Raw genomic sequence first — 21,675 nt, 5'->3', positions numbered from 1 at the left:
TATGAGGTGTTTATTAAAAATATAAGGCGTTTCAAGAATTAGTCCTTTCAATTCTGACTCAGTAATAATAACAACTATTACCATCATCAAAATCGAAGGGTAAATTTTATGCTTCTCTTCAACCAGACATTCCAAGGCGACCTTGGTTTTCTCTTCACAGGCAAGCTAATCGTTGGATGACCACAACTATATGTCGTATACGCCTGGGTCATGCATGTACTCCCATACATCTGCGTAAAATTAAAGTTAGAGATCACTCTTTGTGTGAATGTGGTCTAGACGAAGGTTCTTTATCCCATATACTGTTCTCCTGCCCCAAACTGATATATTAAGTTTTAAATTATTCTGTGATTGTTGTTATGCATTTTAATGGTAGACGCCTTATTTTATTATATTTTTTTTTGTAATTATTATTGTTGTGTTGTTTTTAGGTCATGGGTATCCAATTCGTCTAGTGCTATTATGCATTCAAAATTAATTTGAGCATGTAATCTCGATCGAACTGATCAATCTCCATCGTGTCTTCTCCATGGCACGTACATTGGCGAAATAATCTGTGCCTTTTTGGCTTGTGCCTTGTGTATGTTCTTTCAACTTTTACTCTAGATAATTAATCAAAAACATCGTTAACGTACATCACGTAGAGATACTTAAAAAACTTACTACATATTTTTTTGCAGAGTTACTTAAGTATTTTATATGTAGGGCATTTCATTGGATGGCTAATTAAGGTAAGCAACCTTAATAAGCCATCCAATGAAACGTCTAGTACTTTATGTAAGCATCTAACACTGCTTGAATCTCAGTGTGGCCTGTCTGTAAATCCTAATAGCTTTTTGTTAATATTGTTGAAAAATTGTCGCTGTTCTTTTTAAAATTGGGTCGTTTCTTAATTATCAATAAAATTTTAACAAAAAGAAAAACCGACTTCCAACAAAACACTATTTTAAAACAAATAAAAATGCACTAAAAAGTAATAAAAATAATTGCATATTTAACATATTTTTGAGAGTCCTCCTAGGTAAAATGAAATGAAAAATATTAGACTACTTAAAAGTCGATTTACGATTATATAACGTAGTTATAGTTATTGTTATATTTGGAGCCGGTGTCAGCCACGGGCACACGCTTCAACAATCAAAAGAAAGAAGCGATACGAGCCTCTTGATTGACCCAGTATGATATCGTATAAAAGGTAATTTGTAAGAAACATATTTCTTAAAGTATTCTCGTATTGTTTTTTGATAGATATAGTATAGGGTTGGCTGACACCGACTCCAAATATAGCAATAATTATAACTACGTTATATAATCGTAAATCGACTTTTAAGTAGTCTAATATTTTTCATTTCATTTTACCTAGGAGGACTCTCAAAAATATGTTAAATATGCAATTATTTTTATTACTTTTTAGTGCATTTTTATTTGTTTTAAAATAGTGTTTTGTTGGAAGTCGGTTTTTCTTTTTGTTAAAATTTTATTTATTTTTTGATTTTAAGTGAAGCTGATGTAGACTTACATTTTTTTCCTAATATGGATAGATTAAGCGTGCCGTTTATATGAATCAGAAACTACTCCGGGGACAATTTCAAAATAAACTTTCGAATAAAGCAAAAATAGACTTTCGAAAATGCGGATATAATATGTCACGCGGCGTAAACTACAAGGATCCCTCGAAAGAGCTATAAGCGAACTCAGCAAAAAATCTTTGAAAAAGACCAACTATATTTCGGACATCATATGACATCACATCACATACACAAAATTTGATTAAAGATAGTAAGAAATTCTGCCCCATATCGCACCCTAACTGCGAGCCGTATAGGAGTTCCATCACTACATAGTATAAAACAAAGTCGCTTTCTCTGTCCCTATATCTTTAAATCTACGCAACGGATTTTGATGCGGTTTTTTTTAAAAGATAGTGTGATTCAAGGGGAAGGTTTGTGTATATAATACATGAACAATATAGTAAAGAAACACTGATAATTTTAGAAGTTTGCGATGTGATGTCGTAAATAAACAAATTCTGTAGTATATTTAGTATCAGTATTGCACCCGTGCGAAGCCGGGGTGGGTAGCTAGTTGATTATAATATTCGACTATGATAATTACATAAACATAACCACATTACGGAAGGTGACTCAAATATCCAAATAACCTATAAATAAAAGATTCGACTGAGTATCGCTAACGTGCTCCTCAGAATTGTTCCGTTCCCTTCCGTTCCGTTACTTTGTCATGGATCCTGTGCTCAGAACCTTACCAAACTTTCACCAAATTACCCTTGAAGTATATATTTTATAATAAAAAAAGAATTATCAAAATTGGTTAACTTGATTTTCAGTTATTCACCGATTTGTCGCGCATATACATAATGCAAATTTAAGACTTATGTCGTTTTCATATGGATACCATCATGGGAAAAAAATTAAAAAAAAATGGGACCCCACGGGAAGCACTACCTTTCAAACAAAAAAAAAATTATCAAAATCGGTCCACCCAGTGAAAAGTTATGAGGTAACAAACATAAAAAAAAAAAAAAAAAAAAAAAAAAAAAAAAAAAATACAGACGAATTGATAACCTCCTCCTTTTGGAAGTCGGTTGAAAATTATGATTATTTAATTGAGGTTTTGAAACAAAAAACGAGAGTTGTTTTATTAAATTCCAATTAAAGCATCTTGCCTAGCATAATGAGTGGTAAAATGATGTATACACTTGTAACTTTTTTGTAAATACATATTACATTGAACCTCATAAAGTCTTTCTTAAAAGTTGAGTGCCTTAAAATTTAAGGTACTCGTATTATCGTCTTAACCATGTACCTACTTACTTTAATTTAATTGTATTTTTACATCGTAAATGTGTTTGTGTCTAAATCTCATTATCCTTGATACGAATAGGGAAATAATAAAATTAGTATATATTGAATAAATAGTTAAGCAAGTCTTATAAACATAACAGTCATTGTAACTTGCATACAATCTATCTATCATCGGTGCAGTATAAGGTGTCGCGATATCGTGCAGGAGCAGCGGAGACTATAGATAGCAGACATTTACAATATTGCAGGAAAAAAGCTTTGATGTATCACAACATCAGACATCGGTGCTAGACTATCAAACAGTGACAATCACTCGTACAGGTTTTCATGTAGGGCATTGATTATGTGCCGAACAAGGTTCCAATCAATTTATTGAACGCTTGCGATTGTCAATCAAATACACTCTTCTCGCTGGCGATCTTTGAGTTCGTTGGTTACCCATATTGTTTTGATGCTAACGTCTAAAGCTTCCATAATCACCTTTAAATTGTCATCGTCGGTGTTTGGACGACCGTTTATTTTGCAGGACGAAATAATTCGATTTTTATCGAATTTTAAAAGATTATAATACGATAAAAACTACAACTAAATTTGAAAATTATGAAAAAAATGTATTTATTTAATTATGTTATCATTATTCATACAACAATGGAATCTGTGTCTATATAGTGAATACAAGAAGAACGAGACCAATATCTTAGATATAATTATAAACAATCAAGTAATGTCAAACAATAAATAAGGGATATAAAAAAACACAAACTGCAGTAGGTTTATAAAATTTAAAAATTACTTTCTATGTGTTAAACCCGTGGGACTTTACATTTTTATCTCGAATTGTTTAAGTTTAACTCAAATAAGAAGTTTAAGATCAAATAAGAAACTTTTGTTTCGCAAAAATTCAACATCGCAGTAACACAAAGCTATATACTTTATTAGCTAAGTTAATATAATAGGTATCTTATATTTTGTTACCCGTATAACCCGTAAAAATACAATTTGCTACTTACTCATTGTGACACAGGTTAGAATTTTCCTTATAATGGAAAAACCAAGGTACAATATTTTAAGAAATTAGAGTAAAATTGTGGAGGCTAGTGCCACTGTCGTATTTTTTCCTTAATCTGAAATGCGTAATTAAGGTATTCCCCGTTTACCCTTATACTATAGTTACATACATTTTAAAACCACGAGTTAGTATTCAGTTTTTAGTTTGTGTTTTCTTGTAAGGAAACTTGTTATATATTCGAATTTAATGTTTACGAGTTAGTTTTAAGCGCTTTATCGGTGTAAGCATCATGATAAGGTATAAATAACCTACTTCTTTTTGTCCCAACCAACTGCAGTCGTCGTACCTACTTATTATTTAGTAATGTTCACCAAGACATATCGTCTTGGTCTTGCTGTCTTCATCATGTTCTTGTATTTTTACAAAACCAAGACTAAGACTGTCCGTGCGAAATGTGAGCAAGAAGTCTTGCAGGTAGGACTGAGTGTCATTTCAGAGGGCTGACAGACTTAATTTTTAATACAAGGAACTAACACAAACGAAACAAATCAAAAGAAAGCACTCGTGCTTTTTTTCGTTTACATAGAACTTCATCTATCAAGCATCATATCATATAGCTGAAAATGTAACTACTCTATCACTTTGTTCTAAGATCTAAAGTAACGTTTAACAAATAGCACTAAGCTAATAGGTAATTCACCGTTATTGCGAAACTCTTGCTGCAAGACCAAGACGAAGACTGACTGAAAAAGGGAAAGATGTATTTCTTTTTGCAACTATTTTACTGACTTTCTCTTCCATGGTTTTTTCTTTATACAAAGGGTTTCTAATCTCCTTTTATGGGATGTATGGAATCATTTAATATATGAAATAAATACAAAACTCTTTAGTTATTCCTACCTCATTTCGTTTGTTTATTCGTTTGATGATTCGTTAAATGATGTCTTTACTTTTCAGCACAATAATAATCCAATAAGCTAAGGTAACCCAATAACATCGCAAATGAGCATTTTATTTTTTTGTTATATATAAATTTGGAAAAAGCAGTTAAGATGTTTATACTAATGCTGCTATATTATTTATTTAATATTGATACCATTCCAAGTATATTTCTTAATCTAGTGTGATCCAGATCTTTTCAATCACCATATCATTAAAAATACTACTAAAACTTACTACTTAATAATAAATACGGCACGAATATGTTTTAGTCGATAAACAAACTGCAAGCTTGAAGGTTTTTTTACTTTCTCCTGGAAAATCTTTTTTGATAGTTATTTTCTTAATTTTAGTTCCATATTTTTTTTTATATTGCACATTATCTATTCCTCTCTTTATACAGTAAATCAAATAAAAGATGATGGGATGTTTGATGTTGATATTTTTCTTTTGATTACACGGCCAAAATTTGAGGAAGCTAGTAGTTTACTTCTCAATTTAAGCTGTACACTAGATAAACTTTGGAATATAATTTCTCTTTTTTGTCATCCTTATATGCTTTTTTAATTATTTATAAAAACTATTTTTACGTCTATTATTTCAGGAATCATGTCTTCTTTTTCAAAATTGCCGCTCTAAAGAAAGTTTCCTTGTCAAACTGATATTTTCTTTAAATACTTTTTTAATTGACTTTGTTGTGTATAGTTTTTAACTCTATCAATTTAAGAGTAAAAACCAAGTTTAATTCACAGTGCGCCTTTTCACATTTTGAATGAGGCTCGCAACGATACGAACGATAAGCAATATTTGCCATAATTGGGCAAATTTTACTCGAGAGAGAGAGAGATTTTGTTTGCACATTTGTCTTCATAAATATACCATATTAGTTGCCAATATGTTTTGCAACGCAGTATAGAGTACCAGAAACGTTTTCGAATTAGATATAAGTTTCTCTAAAACTTTTTTTTTTTATGCATTTTCTCAAGAACAAGTGATTGTTTACTTCTTTTTGCCAGATATAATTTTTATGTTAAATTTTCTATAAAATCGGAAGTAAATAAGGTTTAGTTTCATTCATCTTGTTTCTACAAGATAAACTAATCGCGATTAACGATAACCGTAAGAGCCTAGACTTATATTCTAATTTTAAACTCACGTAAATCATCAAAGCGATCAGTTTCTAGCTTAGCAACTAAAATTTTGTTAAGTGCTGTTTTAAGAACAAGTACAATATGTTAAAAATATTTCAAATTTAGGCCACGCAGTGAAAGCTGTAACAAAACGACACCGACTACTGGGAGCTTTGATATTTGGGCTTGAAAAAAAATTACTTGTTTTGCCTTATCACCAATATAGTCACCTGATCAACCCATTTGATTGAGAACGAGGATGATATTAACTATAAATATAGCTGATACAAAAAAAAAATACCGAAAGAAAGGGAATAAAGAAAGGGAATAAACCATTATCGCATCGCAGCGCATTAATATAACCAAATTAGTCTTTGATGAGACTCTTTTAAATTATTTTAGAAACGTTCATTATCGGACTATATGAAGACCTCTACAATGTAACTAATAAATAAAATTGCTTGATTCGTGCTTCACTTAGATTTTTTTTTAAATTTTGGTTTGCTTTATATTAAATTTAAAATAAATTTAAGGCCAGCTGGAACTGGCTGAAAATATTAATGCAATACGCTGATGTCCGTGTATACCCATGCGTTACAAACAAAAACTTTGTCAATCTAATGACTGACTATTTAGCATATGATCAGTATATTTTATTACAATGTCGTAAATTTACGATAGTACAATAATAAGATAAATTATTGCGATGGAAGTATCCTCATACCAACTTAGAAATATTAATCTTAAAATAAATTTAATAACTAAGAATAGTATATTGAGCTTGTTTATTAAAATTACTCTAAATATGTAAATAATAATAAAAAAATAATTGAAATAAAATCTCTGTTATATACTTGTCATGCTGATGTAGATTTTATTAGGCAGTGTTAACATCTTACGCACGTTTCAATACGTCAAGACAATTATGTACATATTTATCTAAAGGTTATTTCATCACAAAAATGATGAATAAGACTTTTTGATATTATTTGTACTGATGACAAATACTGTTTACAACGATGATACGGTAAAATACCTTCGTTTATCCTTACTATTGTAACTCTCAGAAGAGAATCATTGAATTGAAACAATAAATAAACAAACAACAATGGCAATATTTACTATCTACCACTTTAATGGCATAGTTCATTTCTGTTTGACGTCTCCTTCAAAAGAGACTGATCTTCGAATTGCCAAATAACTTTTTTGTACTAATACGTAGGAGGTATCAAGAAATTATATATTCATATAATTTTTATTTTATGATGAAATTAAATTGAGAAAAATAACAACATTTTACTCTAATTCCCAACTGTTATATGTATATCTAGATTACATATAATAAAATTGGAGTGACTGTTTGTAATATTAAAATAGATCGTTTTTAATCATTGCATATGTACGTATACACGGTAGGTACATATACCAAAATAAGATTTTTTACAATTTTTGTCTGTCAGTCTGTCTGTCTGTTTGTTCCGGCTGAACATATTTTGACGTGACTTTCACTGGCAGATAGCTGATATAATAAGGAGTAACTTAGGCTAAAATAATATTTTTTTAACCGACTTCAAAAGAAAGGAGGAGGTTCTCAATTCGTCGGGGCCTTTTTTTTTTATTTTTTATGTATGTTACCAAATTACTCGAAGATGGCTGGGCCGATTTTGACAATTCTTTTTTTGTTTGAAAGGGCATGTTTTACAGGTGGTCCCATTGTCAGGAGATCAGGATCTGATGATGGGATCCTGGAGAAATCGAGGGAACTCCTCAAATTTTATAGGCACACCCATAGTGATTTAGGTTTTATTCAAAGTGCCTTGGTCATATGCTCACGAAAAGTGACATTTGATGAAGTGGAACTGATGATGAAGACCACAACTGGTAATCAGAACCTATTAGTAAGTAACTATTTTACGGGTTTAGTTCTATTTCTTTAAGATAATCGTCAAGCAATTGATGTTAGTAAACATGCCTATGATGAAGTCTAGCTGATGGTGGACTACCAGGAGAACTCCTCAATGATTAACGGCATTGCATCGGGAAATAGTATTGTCTAATTGGCGATGAGCAGTTAACATTAGGCTATTGTAACTTAGGTAACGCTTAATTTGAGTTGCAGTCCACATTGTATTGAAACGGCGTTGAGTCATGTTTAGAGTCGAAAGCCGAAATGTACTGAGTATAATAAAGTGAATGACAAACACTACCAATTGTAATTATAAATAACAAAACAACACTGAAAAGCAGTAAATAAATTTTTATAAATAAAAAAAAAACCGCCTTCAAAAATGAACTAAAAAGAAAAAAATAATCTGTTACATCCATATCCAATTTACGATTTTTTAATCACCTTTTGAAGTCGGTGCCAACAAAGTAAATAAATTCCTATATTGAAATCATTTAATTTGTATCGATAGTAAGGTTTGTCTAATGGTGTAATCTATACAACAAAAAAGATTTAGTTTTTGTATGTATTTATGTATGTATGTATTATGTACCTATATTAGCAATGTTGGCACCGACTTTGAGAGATGATTAAAAAATCGTAAATTGGATATGGATGTAACTGATTATTTTTTTCCTTTTAGTTCATTTTTGAAGGCGGTTTTTTTTTATTTATAAAAATTTATTGTTAAATTCAAACGCGCACAAAGTCGCGTGCACAGCTAGTATGTGTATATATCAGTTGATAATTAGAATGAATACTACGGTTTTCTGAGACATCTGTGAAATATTCAAGTATTTACTGGCCAGTGTTTAGTATGAAACTTGGGAACAATAATTTTTAAGCCTGAATTGTGCAATAGCATAGCTGTGAACCTTTGGGCTTTATGTCCTTTACAATTTACAATACAATGTGTTCTTGTTGTTTGCATGACTAGATATCTATGCGGGAAAATAGAAATCATTTGTTTAAAAATAAGAATCGATGCTGGTCATTAGAGATGTAACGGATAGAAGTTTGGCCGGATACCGGCTACCGGATATACGGCCAATGCAAAGAAATTATTATTTATTCACCATCATTTTCCCTTAGTGCCATATGAGTACTTAGTAGTAATTCATTCATTTTCTTTGAGTTATTACTATACTTAGAGTGCTATTGTGTGATTAAAAATGTAAAACTAAAACTATTTAAGTCATGTGATACCATAGTATCTACTAACTAACTAAATAAAGCCAATAATTACTCAAAAATATGTTTCTTTTATCCCGAATTTCTTATTTAAGTGGCCGGATAGTATTTTTGCGGCCGGATAGGCTGGATACCGGATAGTTACCGGATATCTGTTTCTTCTCTACTGGTTATATTTGAACCAGCCGACTATTTCTCAAAAAAAAAATCGCATGTGAGGGCGAATTCTACTTATTTATATCGATTATAAAATAATTCCGATTGTACACCTATCTATCTTTGATAGAACGGCAACGATAACTTAATGTTTCGATTACGATAAAGTACCAAATTGATTTGGCGCCCTATCTTACAATAATAAACATCTCTTACCTTACCCACAATTTGAGTGTATTGGTATTAAACTAATGAAGGGATAGTTTTTTGCGGTACTAATATTTTATATATCGATAGTTTTGTTAAATGTTAATTGAATCCGTAATGATGTAACTCTTTTACACTCGTGAAAAATTTTACACAGATCCATCAATCAATCACACGCATGCTGTCGAAGACCAACAAGCTACGAATAACATTTCCGAGGAGAAAAGAATCAACAATTGTTAATGCTGGGAAATTGTAATGAATAATAATTATTAAATTATTACTTTTATTTTAAATTAACAGTATCTCATCAACCACGATTGTTAAATTTCAAATGGTAGGATCATACTTAATGTCTTGGTGTATATATTAATCAGTATGTTTCTATTATTAAACCTCTGCAAAAAATATTTTAACACTAACTTTGAGACTATTTTAACGTATGACTATTTCAATAAATTGATATTCTTTTAAGAGAGGTCAAATATATGTCTATACTTTATAAAGAAATAAAATCACAATTTAACTTGGACGAGAAACAATAAAAATGATGAGTAATCTTTAACATTATTGCATTTATGAAACAATAAATGTAATTTTGTAAGGCAAATAGTTCAAAAAAGAAAACTAAAGAAGATGATACTAGTACAAGTTTGAAACAAAATCGCAATAAAGATAAAGTTACCAGCACATAAATTCTCTATAATAAAGTACAAAAATTGTTAACGTTTCTATGAATTACAGTATAGATTAAGAAATCGCAGAAGTACCTACGTAATATATGTAGTAGTAATTTAAGCTTTAAAATATGAATAAATCAAATAGTCTTTAACTTTAATCTATAATCAATTCATTATTGATCCTTTTTTTTTTAATATTAAAACTATCGTACAGATGATAAACATGATACTATTTGTTACATAAGTGGGTCATTATCCATTAATTTGATACATTTATCAAATTAACTACTTAAATCCAGAGATATGAATCAAAATGTTTTATTATTAATTACTTGATGATATGTTTCAACGAAAGACCTGTATTTTTAGGGAAGACTACAGTTCAAATGAGATCAAATCAAAATAAACTTTATTCAAGTAGGCTTTTACCAGCACTTTTGAGTCGTCATTTTACAATTAAGTGAACCACTGGTTCGGAAAGTAGATTCTACCGAGAAGAACCGACGAGAAACTCAGTAGTTACTATTTTTCAACATTTAAAAAATACAAAGTCAAGTAGTTAAATACAATTATTTAAATTAATATATCCTGCTTGGAAGTCAACAGGTATTAACTTCACGCTTTTTTTATCATCTGTAAAGTCTTGTATCGAATAATATGACTTTTTTACCAATTTTTTTTTTTGTAGTTTACAATATAAAATCACCTATCCTGAATAAAAAAGACAAGTTTTCTTCTACCATGCATCTAATGCAAGTAAAGGTTAATAATTTTGTATGTTCTGTATAAAACAATCTTTGACATTGCGCCCTTCCAAAGCGACTACAGCGCGGGAGGCGATATATAGCTTGAAAGTTTGCGAGGTCGCGTCGTTCTGCTGATCCATTCACGCAAAACGTAACCTGCACCTCGTACCGTGTGTCTTTAAGGTAAAATACCGTTAATTATAAATTAATAAACATAATTTAAATGTGTTATAGATTGAGGTTACTATTTTATTTTTTAATTGTTTCAAAACTCGGAATAATCATTATAAGCGTATAAATTTATTATATAAAAAATGATTATATTGTGTTATATATATTTTAAAATAATGTTTTTATTTTTTATTTTTATTATATTTTTATAATCATAGGTGAGAATATAAACGAGGCAATATTTTATTTTATTATTGATATGTTTTTGTTATAGAAATACATACAATTTAAATTGTTCCTTGAATTTTTTTGCTTGCATACTTCGAAATGTTTTTTACCATTCCAATTTTTTTTAACATACTGCTTAGCTACATTTGGCCAACTTTTATTGTATGTTGCTAAGTTACACATAGGTATAGGAAGGTCATGTCATACATACAAATCGTATATATACAAATTTAGCGTCAGTCTCGTAAAGTTTTATTTATTTTGCATATTTAAGCAATCGCCGTCAATCCGTTGGTGTTTCAACACATACAGAACCAGTCTCTAAGAAAACGTTGCTTGGGATAAGAAGAACAGAAAGGACCCTGACCGAGTTTAGCGTGCTTATTTTGAATTTCGATTGATTTGAATTTTATTGGGTTAGATTACTGTCATAACTATATAATGCTAAGGAGGTTTAAAATATAATACATCTTTGTTACAGAAAATAACTAAGATGTGGTTCCAATATTTCGCTGTGGTCCTTGTTGTGGTGGCGTACGCGGAAGGATACTCCGTGGGTGCCCCCGAGAGCGCTTGCAAGGACATGATCCCAAGGCATCCCGTTCCTCCTCAAAAAAAAGCCTCACCATACATCATTACTACAAGCACTAAGGTAAGTACAATAACTAACAATTTATTGAATAATTTTGTCTACCATTATATTAATTTTCATAAGCAAGTATTTTGTGTTAATTTTTATTTAAATAATAATGAAATATGCTAAAAAAGTGTATCAAATATTTTGGTATTGTATATCTATATCTACAATCAACCTAAAATATCCTTTCACTTAGCCTGTATTCGCCTAAATGCGCGTAATGTACGAATATACCTACTTAATTATTTACATTCGAATATTAATTTAATTACCATAAATTACAAGAGTTGTTAAAATAATTATAAATAAAAATAGAATTAAGAATTCCAATTTCAATTTTTAAATTAATACGTTAATAGTTTACAATATATTGTCCACATAAGTACTTATATGTAGGTACTTACAATTTTCTCTAAAATTTCCGATGCTCATTAATGGTTAGAATGTTTTAGCAAATCCATAAGTAATATCATAGATTGTTCTCTAGCTCTCGAACAATTATATCGCGACAATTTGTTGAAATTGAATATAGAGTGTATATGTAGAGATTTATTAGTATAAAGGAAAAAACATTAAAAAGTGTATGAATAATTTAAAATATGATATTTTATAAAAAAAACAGATACCAGATACCACCTATTTAATAAATATTAGTATAATTTTTGAAAAAAAGTAATTGCCATTGACTATAAATTTAAATTGTTAATTTTCCTCCAGGAAGTCAAGGCGGGTACTCCCATGCAAGTGACGATTTCTGGTAAAACTGCTAACGACACTATTCGCGGGATTATGCTGCAAGCGCGAGCTGGTGACAAAATCGTGGGAACCTTCAAAGTCGATTCCAACCACCCCCTGGCCCAGACAATGAACTGCGGTGTTGATGGCGTAAGTACATATTTATTATTTTCTAGGCAGTAAACCTCACATCCCTTGCTATTACTATTATTGAAAAAAGAAGTGTCACAGATACATTAATTTATAAGGCGACAGGTGGATTGCATTGTTATTTGCGTATTGATTTCCTACGTAAAAATGGCTCGCAAATGTTTAAAAAATATTTTGCAAATACAAGCCGTATTCCCTTACCTATTCCGATGTACCTAAACGAAAATACTTTTGATATAATAAGAGAAATAAGCCACAAATAATTCAGAGCACAATTTGCATAATTATTTCTATTACTTTTATATGATTATTTTTTTTTGTGAAACAAGTACAAATGATACGTATCTTGTAGGTTAACTATTATATACATTATTTATTTTATTCGGTTACGGTTGCTGTGAAAAAATTAAAGTTACTATTTTTTGTCTATTTAAGTATATCCATGCCTTCATTTTAATGTGACTTTTCCGTGAGACGTAACTTGATTTTGTATACATATTCTATAATGTATAAAACCTTTCTTAACAAATAAGTTACCTAACGCCAAAATAATTATTCAATTTGCATAAGTAGATCCAGTTATTGTCACATTTCAACGAACAAACTCTTCAGCTTTATAATATATTAATTTATAATATATTAATAAGCCAAATTAAGTATATAGTAAAAATAAGTAAAATTGTCTTAGGTGAGATTATGAATAAATGTAAATTAACTTTATAATTATAATAATAAAAATAAATAATGAAATATGCAGTAATCGCGCCGATATGATAGAGTCGCTAGAACACATGAATGAATTGAATATTGCATTTTTCAGCCAATGTTAAATGAATGAATGAATGAATGAGACTATATTTTCAAATGTTTACATATTTATACACTGGTATAGTTTATAACGAATATATCATTAAGTTAACTGCCTTGACCGAATACATAAACACATTTGTTTTAGCTATTAGTCTCTATATAAGTCAATAACACACCATACACGATTCTGTTATAGATCTGTTAACTTACAATGACGCCCCTCCACGTATAAATGTCGTCTTCATAATAAATTCAAAAAATATATTTTTTTTTGCTAACACGACGCTTATATTTATTTATGCCGATAATAATTAATTAAACGTGGAGAGCCGAGGCTGATCTTTATAACCACGAAACGGGAGCATTCAATTTTAACAATTATCTATAACAATCTTTAACACAAACAGCTCGAAATTAACCTTATTAGAAATATACCATTCTACTTGACTATGCTTTGAATTGACCTGAAAGATAAGTAAAGACATTGTTTTTAAATTATTCTCTAATCATTTTATTCATTGGCATAGGTATCTTTATTATTCTAAAAATGAAACTTAAACAAACATAGTTCAACACTAAAAAGAAGATATGATGTATTTTAATAATATTTTGCATTCCAACTGCTGAAATAATACGGCTCAAACTTGCATAATATAATTTTTTTTAATTATCTTTTTTAATTAACTGTATAACGAGTATTATAATAATAATGACCTCGCTATGTTTTAAAAAGTATTAAATATAATTAATGACGTGACCACCATTAAACTACGTATAAAAATATTTTTTCTATGTATCGGCTCTATAATTATATATAAATATATATTGTTCTTATAATTAATGTTTTGTTAAAAAAATTAAAATTAAAAACAAGCAACGATCGCTTAAAGTAGATACAGATGAAATCAAAAATCTATTTCAATCTGAATTAATCTATTAATTCAATGATCATGACATGACTGAAAAGTGTTTATACCAAGGTCTATAAGTTCATTCATTTAACTTCCTTGTTAGTTGTTACTACGTCTAAATCATGTCACGTACTGTCAGTCTTTTTGCTTGTAAAAAAATGATCATAATCATTTCTATAAGTAGCTACCTGTTTTTATTAGAGACCTTCACTTCTAAGCTCTCCGATTTGTGTAGCAAGAATAATATATTAAATATAAGGCTTGCCTCATAGCTCTAATGGCTAACTTAATTTGAATAAAAGGTCGAGCCTTTCAGTAGTATGAGCTTGGACGTAAGTATTATTCTTCCTTCTTCCCTTTCGCGAAGTCACGTATATTAACAATTCATGGGTGTAGGTACTTCAGAGTTGTGTTTGCACTCACATTTGCAATAATTTTAATTCTTAATATTCGTGTAGCTCCCTTGCCGACAATTAATCTACGAGACAGGCAGACTTAGGTTATCTGTTCTATCAGTTTAATATAATTAAACGAAATGAGAAAATCGCTATAAAACCTTCGAATTCACGAAAAACTTTAATGCGATCGCTGAACGGAAATTAGGTTACATAGAACCTATGTCTATGTAAATATAGAAGTAAATCGAACCCTTTAAAGATAGATAGCATACAAATCATTCATTCATCAATTATCCGAATATTAATATCATTGATCAGCTACCCTGTGCTAAACAAGCATATGTGAATGTTGATATTTATTAATTTATTAACATAAAATAGGTAAGGTCAAATATATATACATGTTATTAACATAATTAGATTCCTTAATAGATGTATTTTAATATAATTACAAAATACATTTCGACAGTAGATACCATCATAAATCACATCATCCAAGCGCGACCTCATACACTGCTATCAGCCTTGAATGTTGCAATCTTCGGTTATAGTAGTCCATAATAAGCGGCTTAGACCTTTGTGTGCCGAGTGTAGGAATTCTTGAATGTTAAAGTTAATTAGGTACTTATTTAGCTCCTTACGTTCAACTGTTTTATTATATAGACAATATTAAGGAATATAACTTAGTGTGTATGTTCATTTAAATACCAATTGGAATCGATACAATTGGTATCTGAAGTTAATGAGAAATTTGCCTTAAAAAAAATTGGAAAATCCTTTCTATGAAGTTAAAAAAAGAAATTAAAGAAACATAGGCTGTGTTTATTGATAGGAGAACTTAGGGATTACAAAAGCTTAAGTAACTTAACACATGGTTTAAAAATGTGCTCTAAAACGTCTTTAGCTGCATGCGCTGCGGGGACTATAGATGAAATATATTTTTAAAGACCATATCAAACGTGAGCTCGTTTTATGTAGATATTGATATTTCTATCTAATATAATTTTGCCACCACTTTTAATATTTTAAAAATTAATAAAAATCCGACCAAAATTTTACCATGTTATTCATACTTATGTTTAAATCCATATCCAAATAAATCATATTGTTTTCAAGAGTGTTTCAATTCATATAGATTAATTTTTGAATCATTCAAGTCGGCTATTCCATTCAATAGATATTACGAATTTAAGTCATAGAAATAGAAAAAAAAATCTCTCTCCCTTAAGATGAAATATGTACGTTACTTAAATAAAAAAAAATTAAAAACGATGAACAAATTCGGATTAAAAATAGATAATAAGTAAAAATATTTTAAAAAATCGTCTGTCCATGCGTGCGAAGCCAGGACGGTCCGCAATAACATAATAAAACAATTTTTTTAATCTTGTTTTCCTTCATAGGACACAGTAACACACAAGAAACACGAGCATAAGGACGACCAACAAACAGTGACTTTCACTTGGACTCCACCTGCTGACTTCAACGATATCATCAAATTCAGGTGAACGAATATTTATATTTTAAATAAACAAAGTATTTTTTTTTTCAAGCATAAAAATTGGAAAGCAATATAACATATGCCATTATGGAACATGGAAAAGGAAAAAAAAAATATGAAAATGTTGCTAAAATGTTAAAAGAATATAAAAGACTGCCACTGCAAAGTTTGTATTTGATATATTTTTGTTTTTTCACAATAATTACGAATTAAAGTCACGTAAAACGGAACGTATTTCAAAACGCTTAATCAGCGTTCAGTGACGTCACTTCTGTTATGACTATTTATTTGAGGTTATATTTTTAAAAAGGTGAACATTGAAACGAAAATTAATTGCATTGTTCGAATTAAAATGGAAGTTAGGTTTGTCAAGGCAGACTCCAGATTCCTCTTTTTAGCTTTAAATCACATTTATCTCAGTAGTGTGTCAGAAGGTTCAGTCAAAAACCATTTATTTGAAAACTTTGTTGAAATAGATGAACATATTGGCACGAAACATACGTGAACAAAGCTTTTATTCGGAGTTCCGATCCGTCCGTTTACAATTTTCACAACAAAAATATCTCAAAGATCGAGAAAAAATGCATTAGTATTAAAACCAGTGAGGAAAAGTACAATCAGTAGACCAGTGACAGACAGAAGTGACGTCTTACCATATATAGATCCGTTTTCGCGCGAAAATTTAAATTGACATTTTGAAACTGCATTTTTTCCAATTAATTACAGTGTTAGATTTTTAATATACTTGTGGTCTATTCTATATGGTATTCTTTAAAATAAACACAAAAATAAAAGATATCGCATCTTCCTTATTGTGACATTGGCGATATTCACAAAAAAATTTGTCATACTACAGAATTTATAAAATACCATAATCCTGTTTTGTATATATAAAAAACATACTGACTTAAAATAAATTTGTATCCATCTTTTTTTACAGAGCTACTATTGCTCTCAATGGCGCCGTGTTCTGGGTAGGCGAAGAATCTGCACCGATAAAAGTAACACAATAAATCACTATATGCTAGGAATACTTACTTTTATTATGTATATCTTATTTAAGTATTCTTTATAATTTAATTTGCTGTGAATTATAATTTATATAAAATAAAAAAGTTTAATAAATTATGCCCTTTATTTCCAAAACATAGAACATAAAAAAGTACAGAATTTTTTCAACAATTTTATATTCTAATTGTAGCACCTAGAAAAATTGTCTTAGAGATCAATACAATAATAAAAGATAAATATTATAGTAGGAACAAACACTCATATTTATAGGCAAGTTTTAAATTAATTTAGGCAAGATTTCATGAAAATAGGTGGAATAGGTGATTTGATTCAACTTGACTATACATATGAATGCTCAGAACCGTGAGTAACTCAAGTGAATGAGAATCATGAAGCTTGTGTCTTGTCTTTGATTAAGCCTAATTTAAGAATCAAGTACATCTACATCTGAGACAAAGCAATTCCAATGAATTTGTACTGACTTAAACCTATCATTATAAAATCTTCAAGTCTCAATTATGGCAGTATATTTGACATTCAAAAGTACCAACTTGTAACTTTAGACCACATATGATTAAATATATTTTATTGAAACATTGGAATGGAAGAAAATGTATGTAATTTATTTACATCGAAGAGTTATTTATTGGAACAAAGATTTGGCATTATTTTTGTTTTTTTCTTATTATGACGTAAATAAATTATTACAAAAATACTTAATTATTAAAAAAAACTTTTAATGCAAATAAAATCTTAAATAAGTTTGCATTCAGTTTTAATGATTTATAGTTATTTATATCTTAGTATTTTCTCTATAAGTTAAGTCACTGCTGGCTGGATTCTATAATATTCAATTTCAGGTCTCACATGTAATTTTTACCACCAAATATTAGTTTATAATAAGATTATACAGATTAAGGAATTAAGATGAGTTAAAGAATGGTTTGACTAGTTTAATGTGTTTGTGATTTTGATTTCTTATCTATGTTTTTTATAAAAGTGTAAAAGGGTTGTCTACATAAATATGTAAAACCAGGAATAGATAGTACTAACATAACTAAGGTTGCAGAGAAGATGTAACACAGAATTAACCTACATACTCCAATTGTTATGTAGTTTGAATGTTTACGGGCATATCAATATATATATATATATATTTCAATGTCGTAGCAACTCTATGTCATTTCTTTAGGCAAACTTTACGCATTTTTTTTCATATAGAGATATATTTTATTCTAATTCAGAAATCCATACTTGTTTTCGAAGTTTAAGAGCCCAGTTGACATACAATTGTATCTCTGTGCTCAAAATCCATCCTAATAAAATCACTTCATTCATCATTATTAAATAATATTATCTTCACATGCTATGCATTTATACTTTGGTTAACTATATGGGGCATTCACAATACAGATTAAATAAGCTGAAAGTAATTTAAACTTTAAAAATAAATTTATGTTATTATACACCTTATACACTAACACCATTTAATACATTCATGAAATTAATTACAAATTCCTTCCTTAATTTACTTTCTTATCATTTTTTTTTTCAGATTACACATATCATGACAACTTTTCGGTTCTTAATTTAAATGTTACTTATATTTAATCTATGATATATGTTATAAAGAGAAAAATACACCATCAAAACACTACATTTACCTTAGAGAAGATGAATATGGAACGACTTGAGCGTACATGAGAACTTTATAGGATAATCATAAATGTAAACATTTAGAAAACACTAATTGACTACACATAATTTCTTACGGACACCTATCAGATTGTTTTCAATATATTGAGATAAAAGTTCGATTAATACTAATAGAAGGATATGCAACATTTACTTAATGTAACATTGGCTATCTTATGAGAGTACTTATTAGAAGCATTTTTATTTTTATTGAGAATATTTGACTTGTGCTACCTACATTCAGGTTACAATATTTAACTAATTTATTCGATTACACTTGCATTCGGAAGATTAATATGTTTTGGAAGTTTAGACTGGATTATACATAATTAATAATTAAATTAAAAAATATCACTAGGCCTGTATGAAATTTTGTAGTGATGTTAAAAAAATTCTAATTATTCTAATTTTGTATAATATTATCAAATATGCCTGGTCCATTTACAAAACGAAAAAAATAACACAGCCTTTTAGCCTTTGTTATGTTTCTAATAGTTAATAAAAATTATAAAGATATTGGACTATATCTTTTTATAAATTTAAAGTAACTGGTTTATTTAAAATCATTCCAAAAAATTTAGATACTTCTAAATTTTTATAGATGACCAATTAATATATACTACTTAAATAATCGAGAAATTTCAATTACTCAAACATAATCTATTTGGTTTTAGGTAAATGCATTTTAATTTCAAAGTTTCTTATCTAAATATGAGAAATCACAGATAATACTGAACTGACAATAAATAAATACATATAGTTTATAAATAAATTCAAATAGGCTATCATTGTTTCTGTATGAAATAGCTTTGTCTCTTTAATTGTCTATATAATGATATATACTTCCCGGCAGCTGATGTTCGTGGAACTACATACTGTTTGCAGAAGAGTTTAGGGTCGCGTGCTCTCTCTGACAATTCCCCACAATCAAGTGCTCGTAAAAACGCCAGTACAAAGGTAAAACAGTTGTGTCGCTCCTCATTATACCTTTCTGCCTCCCACAAAGATCTCTGGCTCACCTGAAAATTAATATAACAGATGTATTATTAGTAATGCATAAATCAAAGCATTATAAGAGATTTTCATACAAAAATAAATGTTGGAAGATATTTGATAGAGATTCTAACTCAGATATTTTTCTTCACCACCAAGTGTAAGATGAATTATAAACAAGTCAAAATGTCAAAATTATGTTTTATTTACCCATGTTTGAACAATGAGTTAATGCTTAAGATTTAAGATTTCTAACAACTAGGCTATTATAGCTTTTTGCATAAAATATTTATTATAACTCATAATATTATTAAATAAGTAACATAAAATTAATACAATATTAAATAAACCTTAACAAAAATAAATTAATTTAATTAATAATAAAATAAAATTAATAATAATAAAATAATCAATAAAATAAAATTACCTTTAATAAAACACTATCCCAGATTTCATTCCACAGTTCATCAAACTGCTCTAACAAAAGACATTGGTCCCAGTCTACACTAGTTTCACATTCACTCCACTTTTTAGTCACAGGGTCAACGGCACGGATGCCCTCTTCGCTGAACTCTACTACATACCCTTGAGAGTTAGTGACCCCTATATGCAAATCTTTGGAGTTATAGTAGTCACTGAAACACAATGGACATATTGTATTCTTATCTAAAAGGGATGTGAGTCATTTTCAAGGAATTGTCTGAGTAATATTGCACCAATTCACAAAAAATAAGGATACTTACTTGAGAAAATCCCCATGAGTGGGTTTCATGACGATTGCTCGTGGATGCTGCGAGGCTTTCACGAAAGGATATGGTACTCTGAAAAAAAATAGGGTGCTTAGCAACTAGCTTTATTTCATCAGATGTTATTAAATCGCATGTAATAAAATTCTACATACCTAAATGGCAAGAGATTGTAGTCGTATCTATCCAGTTTCTGTTGACAAACAGGGCAATTTTCGGGTATTATGGTACAAAAAACTTTGTGTTCACAATGGTGGAAACAAAGAATACCAGGATCCATTTTCACAAGGTTTTCTTTAGTAACGTAAATTAAAGTAACACTTTTTAACTTTAACCCTAATTGTAGAATTGTTAGTAAGTTTTTCAGTAAAATAAAATTTAATAATAAGCCGCAATATATGACTGACTAAGCAAAATTCTAATTGGAATCTAGATCTATTGTCCCACCGTCAAGCTCCTTCCACATCTTGAAGGCCTTAACAGTGACATTCGGAAATCGTTTACGTCAAAAATCAATGGGTCGTATATTTTTTAAATTAATACATACAACATGATAGTCACAAAATTATATTATAATACCTTAGCATCAATAATTAAAAATGGTCCCATTTTTCTTAAGTTTATAGTTAAATCCAAATATTTAAATTACTCAACAAAATATATCGTGTTGAAGTTTTGGAACGCACTTTATTGTATAATGACAGTTTCTAACAGATGACTGAATTTTAATTGGTTATTCATAACATAACTTTTCATCATTGGTGGGAAAATAAACTACTAGGGAAAAAGCGGCAATTTTAAAAACAAAATATATCTAAATGATTTTATTTTATGTTTAATAATCAAATTATCTTGAGTGTT

General features: G+C 29.3%; 2 protein-coding genes across 2 annotated transcripts; one reads left to right on the top strand and one right to left on the bottom strand.

Moving 5' to 3' along the window:
* The first annotated feature begins 10,899 nt into the window (after nt 1–10,899).
* Nucleotides 10,900–17,494, top strand: LOC124531063 (putative defense protein Hdd11-like). The gene is made up of 5 exons (XM_047105508.1): nt 10,900–11,011; nt 11,709–11,879; nt 12,582–12,749; nt 16,272–16,372; nt 17,310–17,494. Exons 2-5 carry the CDS (start codon nt 11,721–11,723, stop codon nt 17,380–17,382), a joined length of 501 nt encoding a protein of 166 aa, XP_046961464.1. The 5' UTR covers nt 10,900–11,011; nt 11,709–11,720; the 3' UTR covers nt 17,383–17,494.
* On the bottom strand, nt 17,486–21,294 carry LOC124531062 (MKRN2 opposite strand protein). The gene is made up of 4 exons (XM_047105507.1): nt 20,970–21,294; nt 20,812–20,889; nt 20,496–20,703; nt 17,486–20,094 (listed from the first exon to the last, which is right to left on the bottom strand). Exons 1-4 carry the CDS (start codon nt 21,092–21,094, stop codon nt 19,861–19,863), a joined length of 645 nt encoding a protein of 214 aa, XP_046961463.1. The 5' UTR covers nt 21,095–21,294; the 3' UTR covers nt 17,486–19,860.
* Between the last annotated feature and the right edge of the window lie 381 nt (nt 21,295–21,675).

This window comes from Vanessa cardui, chromosome 7 (genome assembly GCF_905220365.1).
Source record: "Vanessa cardui chromosome 7, ilVanCard2.1, whole genome shotgun sequence".
Taxonomy (NCBI): Eukaryota; Metazoa; Arthropoda; class Insecta; order Lepidoptera; family Nymphalidae; genus Vanessa; species Vanessa cardui.
The sequence above is the reverse complement of the archived record's forward strand: the minus strand, read 5'-3'. Positions and strand labels throughout refer to the sequence as shown.